This window comes from Leptinotarsa decemlineata, unplaced genomic scaffold (assembly GCF_025532065.1).
Source record: "Leptinotarsa decemlineata unplaced genomic scaffold, Ldec_3_MD MMD2_tig00026361_RagTag_RagTag, whole genome shotgun sequence".
Classification (NCBI taxonomy): domain Eukaryota; kingdom Metazoa; phylum Arthropoda; class Insecta; order Coleoptera; family Chrysomelidae; genus Leptinotarsa; species Leptinotarsa decemlineata.
In genome coordinates this window covers 5,291,690-5,317,843 of record NW_027412704.1, presented here as the reverse complement: position 1 = coordinate 5,317,843, position 26,154 = coordinate 5,291,690, and the positions used below count along the sequence as shown (strand labels likewise).

Here is a 26,154-nt window from a genome sequence, read left to right as displayed (position 1 = left end):
GAAAAAATTTCAATTGATTGGCTTATTTTTGCCTTTTTTATTTTTCCTTTTTTGTATTTTTTCCTTATTCATATTTTTTCCTTTTTTATTTTTTTTTCTTTTTTTATTTTTTCCCTTCATCTATCTCAGGGGTCTCCAAACTACGGCCCGCGAGCCAATTCCGGCCCGCCAGTGTCATAAATCCGGCCCGCGACAGCCAATGATTTACTGTCATCAATCTGGCCCGCGACAGCCAATGATTACCTAATTGTTGTTACTATTGCTGTGATAAGTTGAATAAGAAAATATAGAATGATAATTTTATTTACTTGCTAGGTAAAACTTAACGACAGAAATGATGACAAAGAAAACTCAACTTAAGTATCTAAGTTTAAGCATATTAATAACTAACAAATAATTGAAATGAATCACAGTAAAACAAAAACACTAATGAGATTTATGTAACTGTGATTCTCCACCGACAATACTTTGTAGTTGTGGATCAATTTTACTTGTACCAATTATCAAAAGAGATTTAAAATGCTCATCGGTTAATTGAGATCTGTAAACATTCTTTGTGTACTTCATCGTAGAAAACGTTTTCTCACACAAGTAAGTAGTACCAAAAACAGAAAACAACCCACGAGCAAATTTATGCAAATTATCAAATTGTTCCAGTGGAAGACTCTTATAAAATTCCAACAAAGATGAATTTTGATATTTGTTCTTAAGCATATCACTGCACCGTAAATCAATAATTTCCATTTGGACTTCCAAGGCCAGAGTTTCATTGTCAGAATCGAGAGGATTTTGAAAAAGCCTAATTTCATTCGCAATGACATCAAAATCTGAAAAATGAGTATCAAAATTTATCTTCACAGCACTCAAAGTTTTGATTGCAAAATTGACGGGAAATTCAGTCTCTGTAGTGTGGCTAAATATTCCACATGTTTCAAAATGTGTGAAACATTTTTTACGTAATTGCGATTGAAATAGTATTATTTTCTGCCTGAAGGATTTGATATTGGTGTATAAATCAGGGAGAAGCTGATTTTCTCCTTGCAATCTCAAATTCAGTTCGTTCATATGATTTGTCAAATCGACATAGAAGGCTAACTTCCACATCCATTCACTATTTTCTAAATCGGCAAAAGGGCGCTGCTTCTCATTTAAAAAAATTTCGATCTCTGCTCGAAGTTAAAAAAAGCGCTCAAGGACTTTTCCGCAACTAAGGCAGCGTACGGCAGTATGATATGGTAAATCATTTTCTCCAATCTGTTGAATAAACCCGCGGAATTGTCGGTGATTCAGCCCAGTGGATCTGATGAAGTTAACAACTGATATGACTGGTTTTAGAACTTCAGACATATCCAAACATTTTCCGCACAAGGATTGTTGATGAATGATACAATGTAAGACTAATGGTTTTGAACCACCATCATTTTCTACAACCTTTGACACAAGTGCAACCACTCCTTTATTTTTACCATATATATTTTTGCCTCCATCAGTTGTTATAGATTTCAAATTTCCCCATCGAAGGTTCTTTTTATTAATGGCATTTTCAACTTCCTTAAGAATATCTGCCCCAGTTGTCGTGCCGTGAATACTATCAATATCAAGAAGTTCTTCATACACTTCATAGCTTTTATCTACTCCGCGAATAAAAATCAACACCTGAGCAGTATCTGACACATCCGTTGACTCATCCAATTCTAGAGAAAACCACTCATGATGCCCATTTTTGTCAGACAGTTGAGGTGATATATTTTCTGCGATGTCTTGCACCCTCCGAGCCACGGTGTTTGCTGACAAACTGACACTTTTGAATAAATTTACCTTTTCGGGACATATTTCTTCGGCTACTGCAATCAAGCATTCTTTTATCATTTAGTCCGCGTTTCAAAGCTTCAAATTTTTCCTTCCGCAAACTTCCTGTATACTTGGAGTAACTTTGAAGATGTTTCGATTCATAGTGTCGTTTAATGTTATACTCTTTGAGAACAGCTATGGTTTCATTACAAATTAAACATAGCGCCTTATTACTACACAAAATACTGAAAGTTCCATTTTTCTTGGAACGTTCTGCATTCACTGTCGATTTTTCGCTTCTTTTCCATACTAACAAATCACACATAAAAACAATAAGTCAAATCAAAATACTTTTATTGACGGGTGTTACTTTATTTCACAATAGACAGTTTCGCTTCCTTCGCCTTTCCTACGCAGACCAACTCGCGGTTGCGCCGCTAGCCTTTTTATATGCAATTATTACTGCCATCTCGAGGTGATCGGAATACACTAGCTAGAACCAGAACTTTCTCGAACCAACGCGGTAATTCCAAATATTTAATTACGCCTAATGCCACCTAGCGAGTGGCTGAAAAAGATAGTACATAGTACCACTACTCGCCACTAGATGTCGTTAAGTGTCACAATACACAATAATAATTGAAATGCAAAAAAACGTAAGTTTGCTTAGGTCACGCACTTTGCGACTATCCTAGTCTAGAAATATAGTTAAGGGCAGAAATTGGCCCTTGGAACAAACTGAAAAAATCATTATGGCCCGAAGGCTTCAAAGTTTGGAGACCCCTGATCTAGCTGATAGTTATTGATTATTGTTACAGTACATACGTGTGAATTTGTTGATTATTTTGTAAAATCACTTAATTGAATTGTGAGTGTCAATTCATCTGTTGGTAGTTGACGTTACCCATTAAAACCTCTACTTTTTCTATCAAGGTACTGCAAGCGTTGCCGTTTCCGGTCTACTGGCCTCGAAGAGATTAACCGGCAAAAAATTATCCGACAACAAATTCCTGTTTCTCGGAGCCGGCGAAGCTGCCATCGGCATCGCCGACTTGACAGTCAAGGCTCTTGAAAACGAAGGCCTTTCCATCGACGAAGCCAGAGAGAGGATATGGATGGTCGACATCGACGGCTTACTGGCCATCGAAAGACCCGAAGGCGGTTTGGAAGGACACAAAAAGTTTTACGCTAAGAAACACACGCCCATCAAAGATTTCGAAGCTATCGTCAAGGAAATCAAGCCTTCTGTTCTGATAGGTAAGAATGGTTTATCGATATACAGTGCACGTTCCCAATTTTTGAATGAGACAGGATATCAAGGTCGGACAAAATTAACGTAAAATGCATCATTATTGGTATTTGCATTACTCGTCGCCGAGAAGGCACTACCAACTTTTTTTCAAGGTCGTATTGCAATAAACATATCATTTTAATAATAATAAATGAACGGCTTTATTATTGTAACGAATCTGAGGTCGCCCCTGATCGATACGTCGGCCAGCGAACAAACACATGACATCACCGCAAAAGGAATGCAGTCGGCAACCGCCGATTAAACTCTAGTTGAGTACCGAAACGATTATAGAATTCTAGAACGATCGTTACCGATATATAAAGTTGGCTTCACGTCCCAAGAGGGCAGTGGAGTCAGAAAGCGAATCGAGCGGTTAAACAAGGAATTCAAATAGTGGAGATAAAAAATTAAGCGTTAGTTGCTTAGTTTGTGATTAGTGAAATATTGTTAGAAATAAATTTGTTTAACCCCTTCAGACCTGATTTATTATTGTTGAGAAGAAAAAAAAAGTCTGCGTGTAAAGTTGTTCCGAATGGTCACAGATGTGGTATCAATAAGTGAAAAATGTCAAAAATGACTTTTTTTTTTGAAAAAAATAATGGGCATAATTATGCACAATTCTATTTAATGAACATTAAACAGGATGATACAATATGATAAATCAAAGAAAATTAAAGTTTATTTTCCTCATTATACAAAAACAAAAGTAAGAAAAATACACAAGGACAATTTTTATAATGCAGATGGGGGTGCTATTTTATTATTGTCAGTGAAAATCGACAAAACAGTTTCTTTCTCTCTTGATGCATAAGTGCACCTGGCACTTTCTGCAATAAAAATGTGTCTTTTTATTGCATTTACTGTACTTGCATCTCTTGCCTTCTTGATTTCCATCAAGAAATGGCAAGTGATCAATCGAATCATGTTGAACTTCTGACAATGGCCTATGCTCTTCATTTCTTTTCGGTAACTTGCTCCTAACTTGCTCAGGTGTGCCACTTGGACGCCCTCTTTTAGTTCTGACTAATGTCTTGCCAACTTTACAAAGACAATCAGCGATATGTAAACGAAACTCTAAGAATTCCGCGCGTTTATTTTTTGGTATTTGCAGTCTGTCACAGTCCCGCCGATATTCAAACCAACTATTTGCTAATGCAAGATCCACTGCATGAAATATAAGACGCTGGGTCCATTTCCGGGAACGTATATAAATTCGGTACAACCCTATCATTTGATCGAGCAGATCTACACCACCCATAGAATGGTTGTATAATTTTACTATTTCTGGGCGTGCAACACTAATATATTTCTTACTGCTCTTGTCCCATCTAGAAACTTCATCTATATTCCCAGATCCAATAAAATTTGAGGCTAAAACAACACTCCGGTTGTCTAGCCACTTCACCAAAACAATATCTTTATCTTCACTAGTTACTTCGTCATGAGCACCTCTTCCTATTTGTTTCAATTCCTTGTCTCCTAATACAGGAGGATTCGTAAACCGGTTTATCCTTATTGTTCCCGCAGCAAATATCTTATTTGCTTTCAACATTTGTAGAAGCTGATAAGAAGAGAAATAGTTATCAAAATATAGTTTATGCCCTTCATTATCTATTCTTTTTGCAAGATGCAGAACAACTGATGCTCCGAGGCCAATTTTTTTTAGAGATTCTTGGTCTAATTCAGTAGTAGCTCCTTGATATATTACAAAGTCATATGCCATTCCTGACTTTCCACACAAAACAAATATTTTCACACCCCATGGTGTAGGTTTTCCCTTCACATATTGTTTTATCGATATGCTTCCCCTAAAGGGAACCATTTGCTCATCAATACATAAATTTTCCTCTAAGTCCAATTCGAAGCAGCGTTTTCTAACAGCATTGTATAGGGGGCGAACTTTGTATAGTTTGTCTTGACAATTTTCCGGCATTTCCAGATTATTTACGCAGTGTAAATTAGTTCGGAGTTGGAAAAACCTATCACGTGACATTGTTTCGTGAAAAAGATTTATTCGTAACGCTGTGTTCCAAAAAAGTCGAATTCTTGGAAATTTTAGGGTTCCGGCTGCAATATGTAATCCAAACAAACTTTTCATTTCATCAGCATTTGTTGGTTTGAAATTAGCATTATTCTGAAGAGCATATATATTTGTGAACTTGGCGATATCTTGAAATTCAGTTTCACCAATGTATCTCTCGAAATATTTCAAAGGGCTAAGTACTTCTGGATGGACGTCTTCATTCTCCTTTTCCTTCCAAATAATTTCAGGAGTTGTGAAAACTTGCCTACACCACTTCACCGAAGCTTTTGCAGTCACTTCATCCTTCTTACAACCAGCAAGAATTGACAGTGGTATGTCATCCTCTTCATCTGACTCTGATTCTACTATCTCTCTTGTCTGTGGTCCGATTTTATCAGCACCAACTCGAACTTCTACTCCTGAAATCGCATATTCGCTTTCTATATCTCCTCGTTCATCATCGCTCAAATCAATATCCGAGTCAGATAAATTTTCGAATATTTTCAACAATTCTTCAGCATCTTTTTCATTCTGGGGGTTGTATCGTTTTTCTAAAATACAGAAGAAATAACAATGTTGCAGTTTTAGAGAATAAAAAATAACTAAAATGAATTCGAAACAATGGAAAGAAAAGTTGAATGATACCAATTGTGCATAATTATGAACATTGAAGAATCGGCTGGTATGTGATCGAAACAATGCCGAAAAATATTCATTCATATATACTAAATGACTTTCCATTTACTTATATTGTAACTATAATATATATTTTTCGTAATGATATAGAGTAAAGTATTCAATATTTGATAAATATGTGGTACTCACGGTGACTGTGTTTACTGGTGGACGCCATCTTTACTCAAAATACCATCCTGCATGAATTCAGTCTGACTCGCACCTGCTACATATGCAACCAACCCAACGTTTAGTGCATTATTCTGCTCAGGCGGTCGCTGGCGCCGAATTTATATTTGAAACGCATTTATAACTGTGTAAAATAAGTGTGCATAATTATGACCAGAGGGTCTGAAGGGGTTAAGAGAGTTAATTCTTTAATTTGTTACATTACTTTAAAAAAAAGCACGATTGAGGAAATATATTTAAAGAATTTTTTTAAAATGAAGGGCAATGTTCGGCTGAGCTCCTGAATAAATTCAACAACTGAACTGTTCTTCCACTTAACCCTGAAAAATACCTTTCTGTTGAATTTTCTCCAACTGATACAAGAAAAAAATATACAAATTTGTCCACACAACAAGTAAGTTTACAGAAGTGCGAGTGAAACGATGTAAAGCTCTGAAATCATATCACTGACGTCTGTTCAATAAATGGCTAAATAAATTACATTTATTTATTTTTGTTTTTTCATCATTGTTATTATTATTTTCATTAGGTGCATCAGCAGCCGCTGGAGCATTCACGCCAGAGGTTCTAAAAGTGATGGCTTGCTTCAATGAAAGACCTATTGTTTTTGCTCTGAGCAATCCTACTAGCAAAGCTGAATGTACCGCAGAACAAGCGTATGTCCATACCGATGTAAGTATTTTATGTAATCATTCTAAGTGTTTAAATGGTACTTCATTCCAAACAGTTGGATTAAAATATTTGCAACAGTGAGCTCTTATATACACGTTTTGTATGCACTCTTCTAAATACTGAAATTTTGAAGGTGACTTTACTTCCTTCTGAATTGCTTTGCTGATTTAGAATCAATATTGCCAAGGTTTTATGCACCGCTTGAGCTTCTTTCACATGAAAAAGCTTGAATTCCAATATTTGATAACAGTACCTCATAATATACACAAGTCAATCAAAATATTCTCGGACAGTCAAGCGGCGTTGAAAGCTCTTGGCCTCTACCGAGCATCGTCTAAATTGGCAGCAAATTGCCAAAAACGACTCTCCTCGATAGGAAGACTCAGCAGATTGTATCTGGTCTAGACTCCTGGCCATGCTGGCCTGGAAGGCAATGAGGTTGCCGACTCCCTTGCAAAGGAGGGTGCTGCAAGCAGCTTTATCGGACCAGAACCTGTCATTGGCATTGCTTTAGGCTTTGCCAAACGAAGATTTGACACCTGGACGGCAAGAAGATCTATGGACTTCTGGCAGAATCTTCCAGGATTGGCTCACACCAAGGCGTTTATTCACCCTTCGATGCTTGATACCAAACAGTTGTTGGACTACAGTGGGGATGAACTACGAAGTTTAACAGGCCTTCTTACAGGTCACTGTCATTTGAATCATCATATGCAGAGACTCGCTGGAGGGTCGAATAGACCGACTCACTCTGGACCTAACCTAACCTAACTCCATAATATCTTAACGAACTATCTGCTGGCATCAAGGAACGTCTCTTTGTGGGTTTTCTGGAATACGTAGTAGTATGCTCATTCAGATTTCATAACTATTTAATAACACAAATTACTGTACCCAATTACACATTGTAGTTGTTGCACCTTTTCTCTATTTCACCGTCGCCTTTCTTCGCTCTCGAACTATTTCGCGCTCTACTTCAGACTGTCTTCCACTTCGGTACTGACTCATATATTTATCATCTTCTGTGTTTGCCATTGCATTTAAGTATTTTTGCATTCACTTCTCGGGATCGGGTAAATATAGTCCTCTGGAGACTAGTTTATCTATATGAGACTGAAAAGAGAGCTTGCAATTAAAAACCACCCATATGCCTGTGAGGCTATCAACTCTGCTTAAATAGGTACCATCAACTCTGCTTAAATAGCTGAATGAATCGGGGATCTTTGCACGGAAATGTAATGGATTGATGAAATGAGAACTAAAATGAATAGTCCAGTCATTATAGTAAGTTCACCTCGGAATTCGAGATACCCAGCTGTAAGTCTGTAAATACTTGTATATTGACACCCTAAAAGTTGTCTCAAAACCTACATATGGTAGGGTGTAAGCAACTATTAAATTTCAAGGTCAAAGGTCACAAAAATCGGTTTTTTGCGCTTTTTTTGGAAATATCTCATTTCCTATGGGTTTTTTGGTATTTGTATTTATTATCAATATTGTAGAATTCAAAATTCTCTACAAATATTGTTTAAAAAAATTTTGTATACGGTGAACCGTTTTCGAGATAGAGGGCGGAGAGCACGCGGTCACAGCATCACTTCAGGTCAACCGGTGCCTCCGGTCGAAAACGCGCCATATATATAGTTGATGAACTATCGATAAATCAATGATTATAAATATTTGTCAATTTTTATTAACTATTATATTATATTTTATCATTTTTTTCCTAACTTATCCACTTTTTATTCACTATTAATTTATTTAACAACACTTACCTGCCCATGTAATTGCAGAATTGTTAATAAAAATATAGGAATTATATTTGAATTTTAACCTAATTAATATTTATAACTTCTTACGTGATAAAAAAAAAACAAATAAATTATGAATTAATCTTTTTATCAAAAAATATCATTGAATACATTTATTTTTATTGAAAGTAAAGAAATGGAATAAAGGGTACAAAAACTACAATTTATAATTTTAATCATCTTCTTCCACTTCATCGTCGTCTTCTGGCTGCTGGTAAATTTCAAACTGGTCTTCATTATCGTCTTCAACGACATTTGTCTCAAGTTCTCCCATGATTTCGGGGTCAAAGGTTCCATCTTCGTTAATGTCGCTCTGATATGGTAGAGCATTGAGACAAGCTTGCCCATTACATTGGCCACAAGCTAAAGAGCATTGCAAGCCCGCTTTCCTGCATCCGCATCGCGAACCACAACCACTCTTGCAGTTGCAGAAAATTGTATTTAGCAAATATTCTGGAGCAGGTGGTAAAATTGTCATGATAGGCTCCAGAAAATCGTTTCGCATTGCCCAACCCCATACCTGGGGTTCCAAATCATGTGCTAACCAAGTTTGAACTTGATAATATACACGGTTGAAATGTTGATGAGCAGCTGCACTTGTTGGTGGAATATTTGAAAGCTGCACAGGTTTATTAAGTTTTGTAGACTTGACGTAATGCATATAACGAAGATGATCGAGACTTTTCACAGATTTCGGAGCATTATAGACTGCCAATAAGGTTTGAGTTCCACTCTCTAATAATCTCTGGGCCGAACAATTTTCTTCCTCAAATGTTGCAGCTAGTTCATCCAAATTTGTCAGTTTCTCAAAAACTTTTAAAAATGATTTTTTCCCTTTTTAAAAAGCGCAGAAGTTGTGTCACAGCCACTTGATGCGTGCAGAAATAAAATATGTTTTTTAGAATGGGGATAATTATCAAAACTTTTAGTCGAGTATATCTCCGTTTTCACATTAACTTTCCCAACTTTTTTAAAGAAAATTTTTTGTTCGTAAGACAGTGTACGCCCAATTAAAATGACAAGTAAATCAATATCTTGTCCTATTATAACTGCAGTTTTTTTAGACTTTGATTCTTCAATTGCAATTTCAACAATAAGAACATCCGCATCATCTCTGGCTTGTTTAGTAGTAATATTTGCAGCTTTTAATTTTTCAATTAACATATTAATGAACTTATCTTTGTTATTTCGATTTGATAAGAATTTTTCTTGAGTAACTGGTACAACTATATAGATAGATATAGATGTAATGCATGAAGAAAATGATAAAATATAATATAATAGTTAATAAAAATTGACAAATATTTATAATCATTGATTTATCGATAGTTCATCAACTATATACGGCGCGTTTTCGACCGGAGGCACCGGTTGACCTGAAGTGATGCTGTGACCGCGTGCTCTTCGCCCTCTATCTCGAAAACGGTTCACCGTATGAAAATTTTTTTTAAACAAAATTTGTAGAGAATTTTGTATTCTACAATATTGATAATAAATACAAATAGCAAAAAACCCATAGGAAATGAGATATTTCCAAAAAAAGCGCAAAAAACCGATTTTTGTGACCTTTGACCTTGAAATTTAATAGTTGCTTACACCCTACCATATGTAGGTTTTGAAACAACTTTTAAGGTGTCAATATACAAGTATTTACAGACTTACAGTTGGGTATCTCGAATTCCGAGATTCTTACCTAATTTAAGCTTAAATGACTGGATTAGAATACAATAATTCGTTTGAAATTGTCCTTATAGGACGAAACTGCAGTAACTTTAGTTATAAATTCAAGTGGTGAAAAAACAGAAAGTTTTATTTTTCATTTCATGATGATTTCCAACCAGGAAGTAACGGCTACATCCATTTTGAGCAGACCATGAGGACATGGTGTCTACGTCAGATTAAACTTGAGGCTAAGCTTCCAGAGTATTGATAGTAGCAGTAATTGAATCCTTAGAGTGATAGAAGCAGCCTTATTTGGTGCTTGCTTTGTTTCATCTAAGTGACATTTATCCTATTCAACTTTTACATTTCTGCTGGACTCAACTGTCCTTAACGGTAATTAAATTGTTGCATGCTTCAAACTGTCCATTCCTTTTTTTCGCTTTCGTTCTACAAAGGCAAGCAATACATCAAATCAATAAAAATAGCCTGACTACTGCCCGTAATCGAAATTCACATCCACCACAGATTAACACTTTTAATAAAGTAATAATGTCGCTGAACTCAGTTTACAAAAACACAGACAAAACACCGAAACCTTTTGATCTTTCCGCCGGCCGACGGGACATTTAATTGTTGACAAAAGTAGTCGCCTGCCACACAAAGTCTTCAAGATGTTTCTTATTTTGACAACTCAAGTTTTTTTGATTTGTTGAAATCGACCTAGTTGCTACTTTTTTGTGGTTTTGTCCGTTTTCTTGGAAATCCGCTTTAACGGGAGATGTCGTCGCTCCTGTTTTCTCAGGCTTATTGGTTGAGGATAGTTCAGTCCAGCAATGCATTTGTGATCACAAATGCAATGTAAGCACTGCTCAGATGCCTCGCAACTGGAGCTAGGAGTGCCACAGGGTAGTGTTTTGGCCCAATACTATTTTCTTTATTCATTGCTGACATAGTGGAATTTTTACCTGAGTATAACATCAGGAAATCAACAACAAAATTCTTGGGAATAACCCTAGAGGGAATGAGCATATTACAGCAACTATAAATACATTAAATACAAAAATATATCAAATTCGATGTATGCGGAATGTGGTAGATATCGGCAGTCTGAGAAATTTCTTCTTTGCTGAAATCCAGTCTATTTTACTTTATGGCATTTTACTATGGGGAAACTCTCCGGCTGCACAGCATCGATTTCTTATTCAGAAAAAAGCAGTAAGAACTATAAAAAATGTATCACCCAGGAATTCCTGCAAACCATGGTTTGCCGAATTGAATATTCTTCCTCTGGCCTGTCTTTATATTATGGAAGTTGCCTGCTACATCCATAAAATAAAAAACACTCTTCCCAGGCATTTGGACATACATGTCTACCAAACCAGAAACAATCAGCTAATCTATCCAAATCATAGCAATCTCCAAATAACAGGTGTAAGAATTTACAATGAATTATCCACTGGCATTAAAATTCAGCCTACACACTTCAAATTTCGAAACTCCATAAAACGCTTTCTGCAAGAACATTTATTTTATAACATTGACGAATTTTTAATGTAACTTTTTAAGCAAATAACTTATATCGCTGTTCTTTTTGTTGTCTTGTAGTTATGTACGTAGTCTTTACTATACAGGCTGATTCACGGTGGATGGCACATTAGACGTTTCTGGTGAACCAGACAACGGATCACTTTGAAAATTTAATGGAGGGCATATTTGGACATTCTCTAGCCAACTAAAATATTTTCGACAATGCGGTGTTGCCGCTTCTATTAGAAAGCAGTAGCAACTTTGATTTTTCAAATGGAACACTCTGTATATAATATTATTTTTGGAATCTCCAACAATTGCCCGACAACTTTTCTTTGATATTTCCCTATACCTATCTGTTACCGTTTTCGAAATAAAAATTAATTTCAATTTTTTTTTTCGAAAATCATGACTTCTAAAAATGCCGATATCTTTTAGTTAAGAAGTAGGTATTATGATATCGAAATTTGGTTTGGAGTTAGGTGATACTTGGACACTTCCCACACGTCAGCCTAATCTCCGTTACTTTACAGGGTGGTAAAAAAATACAGTTTTTTCGTTTGCTTGAAAAAGTTGCTGAAATTTGATTATTTTAAATGGAACACCCTGTATATTATTGAAAATTCGGAAAGCTGCTAAAATTTGCTTTCTTTCTATGTATATCATACCTATACCTAACTAGTCAAGTTTCAGACTTATGAACATTTATTTGTGAAAATGTCCCTTCAGAATGGTATTTCCATTCGGTATTTGGTAAACAGGCCATGATTACTATTTGACAGTAGCGTTGTGACATTCTCCTAATAATATCGACATTTTCGTCACTTCAGAAGTTGCAAATACCTTCAAAACGATGGAACAAAACTATTCAAACGAAGTTCTTATGAATTTGTTTATTATTTTTGGACAGTGTGACAAAATTATCAGCAGAACATGTAGAAAGTTCAATGAAATGTATCCGAATCTACCGCCAATGAACCTCAAGAAATTTATACGAATCCAGAACAATTTCAATATGTTTGGATAAACTTTAAAAAAGCACCAAGAAACTTGAAATTGGAAATATTGATATGAATAATTATAAAAAAGTAAAACAATCATGTGGAATATTTCAAAATATGTTCGAATCGATGGCCGTTCACTTCCAAGCACTTTAAAATGCGGGTGTTGACTGCTTTCGTGGTGGCAGATCTGATTTCATTGGGATCCAAATCTTCAAATGTTTGGGCAATCCTTTCTAACAATTCATCTCTCGAACGCACGGGTATTTTGTAAACTTTTTCTTTAAACATTCCCCACAAATAAAAATCTAATGGATTAAGATCGGGTGATCTCGCTGGCCAATTCCATGGTCCCAAGCGCCTCATCCACCGATCGTCAAATAGTCTATCCAGTTCTGCGCTCACTTCTCTTGTGCAATGTACAGGAGCTTCGTCTAGTTGGTACCAACAGTTTCGATAATCTTCGAGTGGCAGATTATCCACGAAACTGTACAGTATTCTAGAAAATATTCAGGTAGCTTCTGGATGTTAATGACTCCTCGTATATCACGTACCTCAATTTGTTGTCCATCAACATGCAGAAGACATCAAAACTAAATTTTTCTTGAAATCCGGCTTCTTTTGTGACGTGAGGATTTTCACTGGACCAATAATGACGATTTTTTCTATTGAAAATCCCTTCTCTCGAAAATTTCGATTCATCAGTCCAAATAATTTTATTTAAAAAAAGTGGATCTTCTTGAATGCGTGTCAACAACATTTCACAAAATTCTACTCTCTGTTGAGGATCTTGAGGCTTCATTGCTTGAATTTTGGTGAATTTATAATCATGCATTTTATGTCTTCGCAAGATTCTTTGAACCGATGAATATTTTATACCCAAATCTTCTTCAGCACTTCTTATCGATGACTCGGGAAATGCGTGAAAATATGCTAAGACATTAATCTGGTTGTCTTCGAAAGTTACGGGTCGAGGCAAGTTTCTTGGTGCTTTTAAAGTTGATCCAAATGCATTGAAATTGTTCTGAATTCGTATAAATTTCTTGAGGTTCATTGGCGGTAGATTCGGATACATTTCATTGAACTTTCTACATGTTCTGCTGATAATTTTGTCACACTGTCCAAAAATAATAAACAAATTCATAAGAACTTCGTTTGAATAGTTTTGTTCCATCGTTTTGAAGGTATTTGCAACTTCTGAAGTGACGAAAATGTCGATATTATTAGGAAAATGTCACAACGCTACTGTCAAATAGTAATCATGGCCTGCTTACCAAATACCGAATGGAAATACCATTCTGAAGGGACATTTTCACAAATAAATGTTCATAAGTCCGAAACTTGACTAGTTAGGTATAGGTATGATATACATATAAAGAAAGCAAATTTCAGCAGCTTTCCGAATTTTCAATAATATACAGGGTGTTCCATGTAAAATAATCAAATTTCAGCAACTTTTTCAAGCAAACGAAAAAACTGTATTTTTTTACCACCCTGTATTGAAGTAACGGAGATTAGGCTGACGTGTGAGAAGTGTCCAAGTATCACCTAACTCCAAACCAAATTTCGATATCATAGTACTTCTTAACTAAAAGATATCGGCATTTTTAGAAGTCATGATTTTCGAAGAAAAAAATTGAAATTAATTTTTATTTCGAAAACGGTAACAGATAGGTATAGGGAAATATCAAGAAAAGTTGTCGGGCAATTGTTGGAGATTCCAAAAATAATATTATATACAGAGTGTTCCATTTGAAAAATCAAAGTTGCTACTGCTTTCTAATAGAAGCGGCAACACCGCATTGTCGAAAATATTTTAGTTGGCTAGAGAATGTCCGAATATGCCCTCCATTAAATTTTCAAAGTGATCCGTTGTCTGGTTCACCAGAAACGTCTAATGTGCCATCCACTGTGAATCAGCCTGTATTTATATACATGTACTAAGACATTATATCCTGACATGTTCTATACCCTAATGGGTCCTTTGAATGAATAAACTGATTTGATTTGATGTTTTTGGACTCTGTTTCAACGAGAATACATATTGGTTGATTATGTCGGAAGTTTGATCCGTATATCTGCTCATAATATTGAAAAAATAATTTTTCAGGGACGAGTGATATTCTCCAGTGGTTCCCCATTCGGAAAAGTTGTTCTAGGCGATAAAACTTTCTACCCCGGTCAAGGAAACAACGCCTACATTTTCCCCGGCGTGGCACTTGGAGTTCTATTGGCCGGTATCCACCATATTAGCGAACAAATATTTTTGATTGCATCGGACACAGTGGCGAGTAATGTGTCGGAAGAAGATCTTGCCAAGGGCAGCCTCTATCCTCCTTTGAATTTGATAAAGGAATGTTCCATGCAGATTGCTTGCAAGATATTGGATTACGCCTATGAGGAACGTGAGTATTTTTCTTTGATAAGAAAGTACGATGACAAACCTAATTAGCATATGTTAGTATATAAAAATGGCATTTTATAATATATTCGGAATATCTATAAAACTCATTCAAAGCTACCATTTTCATTTATACATGATAAACAGGGCACGAAATATATAATATTTTGTATAGTGACTTTCATGGTAGGATTATGTATATATCTATTTTATAATAATAATTATAATGATGATATTCATTGGTCCAAGAAACAACTGGTGTTTGTAAATTGAACAACAAAAAAACGAAACATGTTTTGACTTAACCTGTAACTTGAGTATTATTGGAAATATCCGGCTCGAAGGACCATATGTTTTGACTTTACCTGAAACTTAGGTATAATCGGAAATGTCCGGCTCGAAGGACCATATGTTTTGACTCCACCTGTAAATTAGTTATTATTGGAAATATCCAGTCTCGAAGAACCAAATTAATTATCTATTTTTTTAAATTTGTTCATTTAATTTTTATTCATTAGGTTGTTTCATAAGTTTTGTCTATTTTTATGAGTCTACTTTGAACTGTAACATCTCAGTGAATACTTATCCAATTTAATCGAAATAAGCGCCATTTGAATCAGTGCCTTTGTATCACTGGTCGATTAATTCTGTCAGTATAAACACTGGGTGCTCGGGATTCGATAAAGGGTACAAAGGCCGTTTATGCCTTGTCCTAATTGGCGAAGGTTCTACCGATGAGAAAGTTATCGAAGTGCTTGAAAAGTGGTAGTCAATTGGCGAGAAGTCTAGGAAGTATGGTGGATGAGTCAGAACTTTGACGCTCAATTCGTTTAATTTTCGGACGATGATTTGTGAAACGTGCGGACGAGCGTTGTCGTCGAGCAAGGTTGGACCTCTTCTGTTGACTAGTGTGGCTGCAACTGACGCAATTTTCGGAACAATTCGTCGATTTCTTTACAATAGGATATTGCTGTGATGATTTGACTTGGTTGCAGAAAGTTAAGAATAGAATAGAACTTTATTCGTCACTGAAGTTGTTAAAAAAAGAAACGCAGAATCCTCGCCCTGGATTCGGCAACTTCGGAGCTCATCTTCGCGACTGAAATCTCGGGAACGAAATCTTGCAAAGCAACATTGAACAGTGTTTTCATTAACTGTATCATTGCCAAATGTCTGGTTAATTTTTTGGGTTGTTTCGGCAGGGCTTTGGTTCAATTTGAATTCGTAGAGAAAGACTGGAAAATCGTTTACCAACATCAAAAATTTAAATGAACATCATCAAAATTTGTATCAATCAGTATATGGAGCTACAGAAACACATGACAATAAAATGTGTCGGTTTTTAATTTGTCACACCTTTTTTCAGGTATTGCATCAGTTTATCCAAAACCGAAAGACATGAGGAAATACGTGGAGTCCCATCAGTACAACTACAACTACGAACCTTCGTTGCCTCAGACATGGCCGTGGCCTAATCCCCCCTACATCAAAACCAAACCCATGGACCCCATAAAAATAAAAGGATAACTTTTAGAGCCATAATCGCTAATAAAATTCATGTCATGATAGTATTAAGGTAAATTATTTCTTATTTTTTATGAAATTCACTTGTGATTCAAATATTTATTAGTACATTGGCATCTCTTGGTTTACATGAATGTACATAGAGTGCTGTGCCATAATAAATTTTCATTATGTTGTGTACTTAACGGGAAAATCGTAACGATAAGTATTATAATCTGTATATTTTATTGATTTGAATGATTTATTTTTATCAATTTGCGTATTAGCAACAGTATTGTGCTCTGGTCAATTATTTCCTTTCCTTGTATTTATTCAAAGAAAGTTATTAAATGTTATGACACTGTTCGTCGAGTGTTTCATTTGTAAGTCAGAACTTCTGAAATAAGTAAAAATTAAATGTTTTGTCAACATGTTATTATTATTATATTCCTCCCTATTCGCCTCCTTTTCAACCAATTGAAGTATTTTTAATATGAAAAATATTTCGTCTCGACAAAAACACCACAAAGTTATTACGACTTTGATTTCGATACTTCGACTTTAATCGCGAAATTACGAGTTTAAACTCAAAATTTCGACTTTAATTTCGAAATATCAACTTTAAACTCGAAATTTCTAGTTTTAAGTCGTAATTTCAAGCTTTGAAAAAATCTGTTTTTCCGTTAACCAGCTGTCGCAACCCTACGAACGACAACCCTCAGAAGTCGAAACTTGTGCGAGCTAAGGATTAATGAAGTCTTACCTTTCAACGTGTGATTCCTAATTGTGAGTGTAATTTCGAGATTCAAGTCGTCATTTCGAAATTCAAGTAATAATTTCGAGATTAAAGTCGTAATGTCGAGATTTGAGTCTAATGTTGGGGAATGTTCCTCCTGACGAAAATCAAGTAGTTTTCATGAAAGAGCTCTAAAACAACGCATTTTAAACTCATTTCAACCTTTTTCTTTAAAAAATTATTTGAATACTTAAAAAAGAGGAATGAAATAATGCATTCAACATTTAAAGGGATTCGTTTCTATTTCACCATTTGGCAACATCAGTTATAGCTAATAAAGGACAATGAATCTGTTACCTGTATGAGACAAACAAAAATGACATATTTCAGAGGCGTGCTGTTCTGTTTACTTATGTTCCGAGTTCCGAGTCAATCTGTGACATTTTGTGCACCTAACCTATCTTCCTCTATATAAATAAATAACAAAACAACTGTTGTTTATGTGGCTTGTGGAGGTGGTATTGAACTATAATTTATATTTATCCTTAATTTTTGATTTATAAAAATATTTCTTTTTAAAAGTAGAATATCTAGGTACATATAAATTATTTCAACTTGACATAGGCGCTGTTGCCTATATGTGAATTAGAAACAAATCCCTTAAAAAATTAAAACCCAACATTTGAAACATCAATTTGAATACATTCCAAAGTGAATTTGAAAAACTCAAAGAAGTAATTTTCAGACACGACTTATATACTTCACTCAAAGTACTCAACAAGAACTACTGAAAAGCAATCTGAGACGTTTATAATAAGAAAAGTAATGTCTTGCTTTCAATTTGTGTACAGCAGCCGAAAAAAGACTTTGCTTTCAATAGTGATGGTGACTATTTTTAGAAAAATGTTCAAACTATACAAACGTAATTGATATGAAAAAATTTTTTTTCAAGTGAAATCTTAACCACCAAAAAGGTTTTTTAAATTCTGTTTCGAATTTTATACCAACTTTCATTTTTGAGATTGGCAAATGATGGTCAGCAATGAGTTTTATTTATTTCTTGTAAAACCACAGGAAAATCAACAGGATACTGGGTGTTGTCTGGGTTACAATTAATTACACTGAGTAATTAAATGAAAAACTACAATATTAATTAAATTACTTCCTCCTTTTTTTCGATATCAGAAATGAAATTACAACAAATTTTCATACTTTGGAAAAAAAAAACTATTTTATTTCTTGTATCATGTTGGTGTATATCCTTGTGAGCAACTTCATTCAACAAGTTTTGTTGAACAAGAAGCAGATTTTCATAGACAATAACTGAATATAGGGTCATTATTTTAAGTTTCACAAACATTGGTCGACATTTTTCATCATAATTGGCAGAGATTATGCTTCTTACTGCAGAGTTTTGAATGACAAATATTCTATTAAGATGTACCTTTGATGCATTATTCCAATTGATTATACCATACCTAAGGACTGAATGAAAAAAAGAATGATATGTTGCAAGTGCCGCACTTTGATTTACTATTTTTTTAATTCTTCTGATAGCAAAAGCCGTCTTATTAAGTTTACTACACATGTTATTTATGTGGTCTATCCATTTCAGGTTGGAATCTATTTGTAATCCCAAAAAATTAGAATTTCGTTTGACAATTTTCAAAGTATTGCATTGCAATTGAAGTTGAGATTTTATGGAATTGAGTTCAAGTTGAAAACCTTATGGTGGAACTTGATAGATTTTGCGCGGCTCAGATTGTCTGGATTCAAGTTCAGCTGTAGCGAAATTGATTTGATTAAGTAGATTCAAAACTTGTTCTAGATTTATTCAACCACATAAATTCTACCCTACGTTGGGCGTCAGATGTAGTAACGATCAATTAATTCCATCCTTCATTTCAGTGATCTTGTTTGTCAGAACTCACGTCGTAACAGACCTTCTACCTGTGTAATGACTTATTTTATTTTACCCGAAATTAGGTAAAAACTAATTGAAAATTTGGTAGAGCTGGGCAAGTTTGTCGAATTTGTTATTTCCATTCACCCATCAATTGAACTCACCACTGAAATGAAGGTAAAAATTCCTAGACGTAACTATATAGCCATTGAGTAGGTAGAAGGTTATATGATTCAAATTGTTATTATAGTATAAATTGTAATTAGTTTATTACATGCCCTTTTGATGAGTTGGCAACATTTCCGTTCATGATTTTTGAAAAGTTATCACCTCAACTTCAGAAAAATAAAAGTATTAGTCATAATGTAGGTGATAGTCATATGATTCAAATTGTTATTATATAAAGCACAAAATTGAGTAGAATTTAGTCAGTGGGAAAACTCTTGAGGAAGCTATTGCATAGCGAAACGCGTGTTTCTCACATATCTCTAAAATCAGCAGAAATAATCTGAATTACTTTTAGAATAATGAATATTACTTCAAATTATCAGGTCGCTAGAAACAAAAACTGTAACTTACCTAAAAATAAATAATTTCAAAACACTCATGGTATTTTTTTTAAATTAGCCTATTTCGGAAAACAATTATTTTTATTTCTAAAGTCTTTAAAAACTTGGAAAGTATATTGTATAGACTTAATTAACTAACATGACTAGATCAAGACAGCAATTTCACAACTTCACCACTTTGTAATCTTGACAATATAAAAATAAAAAAGCTCTCACTGTACAAGTTATGGAATATGATACTTTCACTTAACCTTCTTATTAGAAATGTTGTGCCGGCTGTCACTGTTTCTATTTTTTTCAATTACTTCCACTGCGCATCTCCTTGGAAACCAGCCTCGGCTTCGAAGCAAAGATTCCTCACCAGCAGGTAAGTCATCTTGAATTTTTTCACCGAACAGCCAATGTCTAGAAATTGAGGAATCTATATTAATTTTATATTGAAAAATGTTGCAGATGTATATCAAATTTGCTATACAATTTCTGACAGAGCGAGATAATTCTTTTGACGTTTTTCTACAGATTTTGTGCCTACCTCATCACTAGTTTTATTCAAATCAAAATGTTATTTGTTCAAGAATGAATTTTATTGACAAAGCATTGGTAACTCAAACTCAATACAATTAAAAATTGATAAGTGAGTGGTTATGTCTGTAAAAACTACACAAAGTGAAACACAGGTAGATACAATTTGAACAAAAGTTAAGGCAATAAAACTAGGGCTTCCAATCCTGCAGTTTGTATTCAATCTGGGGATTTGCAGGACTAGAAATTATTACAATAATATCTCGTTCAATTTTCAGAATAGATAGATAGATATCTTTATTTACTTTACAGAGTATTTGGAGTCCTACATGAACACTGTTGCAGAATACGTTGTCTGTAAAAGTATGTCAACAAAATACAAAACACTTCAGGAAATATGCACTGTCAAAAATCACACATGGAGCTTAAAAAAATAAATATATAGTAGTAAATGTTAAACAAACTAAAATACATCACACTTTTTTATACATCATACACTGACTAAAAATTTTTGACTAAAGAAATTTGATTCAAATGGAACTTTTGTATTTTTACACATTATGAAAAAATTCCTGAATTCTGTAGGGCTCCTGATCGAGAAGGAATTCTTTCAAAGACCTCAGAAACCTGCCTACAACCTCAATGTTGTGTATATTTTAGGGGATTCTCTGTTATAGAATTTCATCGCTTGATAGACGGTGCTACGCTCATACAATGCCTTAGTGTGAATGGGATACGCAAAATCATTTTTAAGTCTTGTTTCATAAAAGTGGGTTTTACGGTATTTCTCGAAAAGATTTGGGTGAGCAATTAGAAATTTCGTTGTTTCAAAGATATATACTGCTGGTGCAGTGAACAATTTATTTGACCTAAAAATTCCCCTACAGGAATCTCTAGAATTTTTGTCGAGACATACTAGTACCACTCTTTTTTGACACAGAAAAACTCTACATAATTCATTACTTGAACCCCAAACTGTTATTCCTAGCCTCATGATTGAGTAGAAATTTGCATAATATACAGTTAATAATACTTCGAGATCAACGTATATTTCAAGTACTCTTTCTAATCTGATATATTACTGAAGACAATCTACTGCATATATTGTCTATCTGAATTGTCCAACTCAAAGTATCATCAATGCTGATTCCCATAAACTTTACTGAAGTATTGCAAATAAGTTTTTCACTATCAAGTGTTACATGATGTGGCGTTTCTAAACTGTTGTTGGTTTTAAATATGAGGCAGTCAGTTTTTCCTTCATTTAGAATTAACTTGTTCTCAAGAAAATATTTTTTGCATTGTTTGATTACGTCACATCCATTCTTGATTATATCTGGTAAAGTGGCACCAGTTAGCAGGAGATTGGTGTCATCAGCATAGTTGATAAGATGAGCAGACTTTATATTTTTTGTAGCCTCGCTGATATCATTGAAAAAAATAATGAATAGTATTGGGCCCAGAATACTACCCTGCGGGACTCCTATCGATGTAGCCAAGGCCTTTGATCTAACTGTTTTGTTTTTCTGGTTGAGTTGTACTATCTGCTTTCTGTTTTTAAGATATGAGTTGAACCAGTTTTAAGTGTTACCTCGTATACCGTATTTGAAAAGTTTGCGAAGCAAAATATTGTGATCTATACAATCAAAGGCCTTGGTTAAATCTAGAAAAATCTCGCAGGCCAGATCTCACCTTTCCATTGATTCTATGATTTCATTGTTAAAATAAACCAGAGCTGTTTCGATAGACTTATTTTTCAGATATCCATGTTGGTGATTGGAAAACATGTTGAACTTTGTAAAAAAGGGAACTAGTTGTTTAGCCATGGCTAATTAAAAAAATTTTGATACACAAGTTAATAAATTATTAGGTCTAAAGTTGGAAGGTTCCGACTTATTTCCTTATGAAGTGGTTTCACTAGAGCTACCTTGAGTTCATTTGGAAAAACGCCCTCCACGAAAGAACTATTAATTAAATGGGTTAAAACTGTTACAATTTGTTGCGCACATTTTTTTAGTATATGGATTGGTACTTCATCAATACCTGTGCTTTTCTTGTTCTTCATATTATTTATTACTGACAGCAGCTCACATTCTGTTGAAGGGTTCAAGAAAAAGAGGTGACTGCGAAAATTTATTGCCTTTTCAATAAATAATAATGAAAAACTAGGCTCGTTTATTTCATGATACAAAATAAAAAATAAAGTTAGTGAGTAGGGAGGTCTTGCGAAACAACTTACTTTCTCCATCTTGTCACCATCACAGTATCTCCTACATTTAACTTTATCCTGGTCTCATCAGTGAAAGGATAACTCAGACAAACTCTTATACCATGAGTTATTGGAAACCAATAACCAGACGCAGGCCTGATAATATTGTATACTCTTGTTTTCAGTCTTTTCTCATTCTTCTGGTGAATCTGCTCCAACTGAAAATTTAAATGTACATCTTACTTTTCCTACATGAAGAGCCAGTATTAATAGTTTTGGAAATCGGTTACTCACAGTGAAGGAAAACTGGTCACAATCAGGAACAACGGGCCAATGAATTCCATCTCCCACAGGATGACAACTGAAATTGATGACCTGGCGGAAATTTTCCCAAAAACCTAAATCATATGGAAATACAAATTTCTCTCCTGTATTTCTCCTTCTGAAAGTAGCTTTTTCAATAATCCAGTCCTCAATACCAGTTCTGTTCTTCAGAATTGCTCTGAGCTAGAAAAGGAAATCGAAACGACTAAATTTTGAAAGTGAATTATTCAAAGAGTTCTCAATATTCAAGGGTTATAGTCTATACGAAGTCAATTCAAATGGCATAAAAACTAGATAGGTACCGAACGTCGGCAGTTTCTTAGTATGGCATGAGTAGCGTAGTATAATTGTTAATATTTGAAATAAGTCTTTTATTTAGCTGTTCGGATAGAAAATGAAACGAAAAATATATTGTAACAAAATTTCATTAATATTACTGGAGTTTTTTCCAACATCAAATCGTTATTTTTAACACCTCGACACGTGTTTCGATCACCAAGTGATCATCTTCAAAGAGGAAGATTAAAACTTTTAAAACTGTTTTAATCTTCCTCTGTGAAGATGATCACTTGGTGATCGAAACACGTGTCGAGGTGTTAAAAATAACGATTTGGTGTTGGGAAAAAACTCCAGTAATATTCATTACTACACCAAAGGTTCCAAACAGTGCATCATAAGTACAAAATTTCATATAGTATGTTGTGCTGTATAATATTTGTTTCAATTCCATAATGAATGTTTGGAGTACAAACTGATATGAACTAAAATTTGCTGAAATTTATTGTATTCAGCTGCCCATTCAGGATATCTTCTTTGAGATTTTCCTTCGAAGTAGAAGCAGATAAATTACGATACTCTGAGGGCATATTCGTCATTTTTTTCATGGAAAAGTGATATATGTTGAATGAATAAATAAAACAATGGATATATACCTGAAAATACAGTAGCATTCCCACAGCAGCCACGACTCCTATAGAAAAGCCCAGTGCGAAAACGCACAGGATCATCCCATACAAACCCAATTCGATAATGGGTTCCTGTCCCAGGTAAATATAATGCATCCTATGAATGGACCTGTAGAGAGAAGAGCACAGAATCACAGAAGCTTGTGAGCAGCCCAACGATGCAAACGTTAAGAAAAATGTGAAGTGTGCGTGATTGCCCCATCCAACACAGTTATTGATCCACGGGCAATGATGATCCATTTTTAGGATGCAACGACCACCTGCAGAAAAATATAAATTTTGTGATAGCGGCAAAGAGTACAATACTATAACAACTGTTTGGTCAATAAAACTATAAATGAGCACTGATAACTCCTAAAAAATAGACAGAAAATAGAAAACGTGAAAGTCTTCACTTAGCAGGGAAAGAGATACTTTGTGTGATTGAAGGAAGGTTCTTTTCAGATGTATTTTGGTCAAGGTACAAAAATACAAAAATTTTAGTAAAAAACGTTTTCAGAATGTTGAATAATTGGAATATTATGAATTATTCACACTCAATATATGAAAGAGATTTTATTGTATTCATATTATTTCAATACTACTTACATTTTCTGCAGTGATGAGATCTGGGAGCTTTATATCCATGGCAAACTCCACAAAATTGTAAGTAATTACAATATTCCTCTTTTTCCTAAAAAAAAAATTATTTCATTTTTATATACTATTTGAAATATATATTGGTGTGTGCCTACAAATTGATTTCATTAGTTTTGATTGTTATATTAACTTTTGACCATACTAATACTTTAACAAATTGATCCCTATTTAAATTTTTTTATTCTTATATAATTCTGATATTTCTACTTGAGAAATCACTATTACATTGAGAAAATGACTAATTTGAATAAAAGTGATAACATTCTACTCTCTCATGAAAGTATTTGGCAGAAATGATATTTTGGTTTGATATATGAGTAACATTTCTCCGAAACAGTCTGTAAGAGATCAATAGATCAGATAGATTCTACTGCTGGACAAAAGTCTGTCAGATGTAATACAATATCAGCCATGTAATGTATTTGAACACTTATGATGCACTGTTTGGAACCTTTGCTGTAGTAATGAATATTACTGGAGTTTTTTTTCCAACACCAAATCGTTATTTTCAATACCTCGACACGTGTTTCGATCACCAAGTGATCATCTTCAAAGAGGAAGATGATCACTTGGTGATCGAAACACGTGTCGAGGTGTTAAAAATAACGATTTGATGTTGGGAAAAAAACTCCAGTAATATTTATTTGAACATTACATGATAATTAACTTGAAAAGCATTTGATTAACAAAACCACATTCACTAAGTAATAGCTTTTTCAGGTGTGTTCACTATTTCTGGTGAAACTTTCGCAGGAAATTTTCAGCATGATACGTACGGGCATCCATTTAGGGGGTAAGTAACCTGGGCCATGGTACATAGATGACAAAAAATTATAGAGAGTGAGTCCTGATAAAGATACGAATATAATTGAATTCAACTGCCCCCCAAACGTATTCCTGGGCCACCACATATTCGAGCAGTGAAGAGTCATTGCTGTTATCAATTTGATGATCCCTAGAAGTCAGACAAATGATCATATACCCTATGAAAACAGTGTTGATATTGGACTAACCCAGAGCAGTTATGGGGCCCCAGTGGCAAATCCTCGCGAACGGTGAATAACACATTGTGCTAATGGAGTTACTATTCTACTTAATATGATCCCATATTTTTGTACTTCAGTTTCCATGCATTTAAGTTTAAGAAAATATCAAAACTCAGTAAAATAATAATAACCTCCAAACCACATATTGACACTACTGACACAGAACCATAGGACACAGAATATTTTTTTATTATTCTATGATATTGACACTTACCACACAGATCATAGAGATAATGATCGGTTCCGAACATTTTTCTGTTTTCGACATCCGATTGATTTTACTCCTATCCTGTTGTTATTTATTATAGAAACATTTGTTTACATCGTTCTTTTTCAAATTATGAAATATTTCTGTTATTTCAGAGCCAACTTACTGATTTCATTTATCATAGTTCGTAACTATTCCCAATATTTCGAGTGTAAACCTACCTGTGAGAGTAACAGAGATAGATATTATGGTTACCTTAAAGCATAGTCTACTCAAATTCACTCAATAAATCCATCGAATACTCGGAAGTTGAAATTCGAGTTCAACGGAGATAGACTCCTGAACATATGGGTTTCCGCGGCCAGCAATCTGAGAAGTCCGGGTTGAACCGTAATTACGTTTGACTATAAACATTAACATGAACGAAAATTACTATTTCCCACTTAATTAGTACATCAAACATTCATAATGGAATTAAAATATA

The 26,154-nt window shown here is 34.5% G+C and overlaps 2 protein-coding genes and 1 long non-coding RNA gene across 3 annotated transcripts in view; 1 reads left to right on the top strand and 2 right to left on the bottom strand.

The window, feature by feature from the left end:
- Men-b (NADP-dependent malic enzyme b, mitochondrial) overlaps positions 1 to 16,915 on the top strand; it is a 48,019-nt gene extending 31,104 nt beyond the window's left edge. Inside the window, exons 6-9 of the mRNA XM_074185093.1 lie at positions 2,725 to 3,048; positions 6,502 to 6,644; positions 14,756 to 15,050; positions 16,413 to 16,915. Coding sequence (XP_074041194.1) covers positions 2,725 to 3,048; positions 6,502 to 6,644; positions 14,756 to 15,050; positions 16,413 to 16,573 — 923 coding nt within the window. The 3' untranslated portion in view covers positions 16,574 to 16,915. The remainder of the gene's footprint in view (positions 1 to 2,724; positions 3,049 to 6,501; positions 6,645 to 14,755; positions 15,051 to 16,412) is intronic.
- LOC141486674 (uncharacterized) lies at positions 14,924 to 16,416 on the bottom strand. The gene is made up of 2 exons (XR_012467979.1): positions 15,471 to 16,416; positions 14,924 to 15,411 (listed from the first exon to the last, which is right to left on the bottom strand). It is a non-coding gene; the product is annotated as an uncharacterized lncRNA (long non-coding RNA).
- Positions 16,916 to 19,222: 2,307 nt separating the features above from the next.
- Positions 19,223 to 25,637, bottom strand: LOC111508991 (palmitoyltransferase ZDHHC6). The gene is made up of 7 exons (XM_023164660.2): positions 25,430 to 25,637; positions 25,193 to 25,371; positions 24,366 to 24,450; positions 23,745 to 24,037; positions 22,783 to 22,995; positions 22,519 to 22,706; positions 19,223 to 20,162 (listed from the first exon to the last, which is right to left on the bottom strand). Exons 1-7 carry the CDS (start codon positions 25,482 to 25,484, stop codon positions 20,000 to 20,002), a joined length of 1,176 nt encoding a protein of 391 aa, XP_023020428.2. The 5' UTR covers positions 25,485 to 25,637; the 3' UTR covers positions 19,223 to 19,999.
- Positions 25,638 to 26,154: the final 517 nt, after the last annotated feature.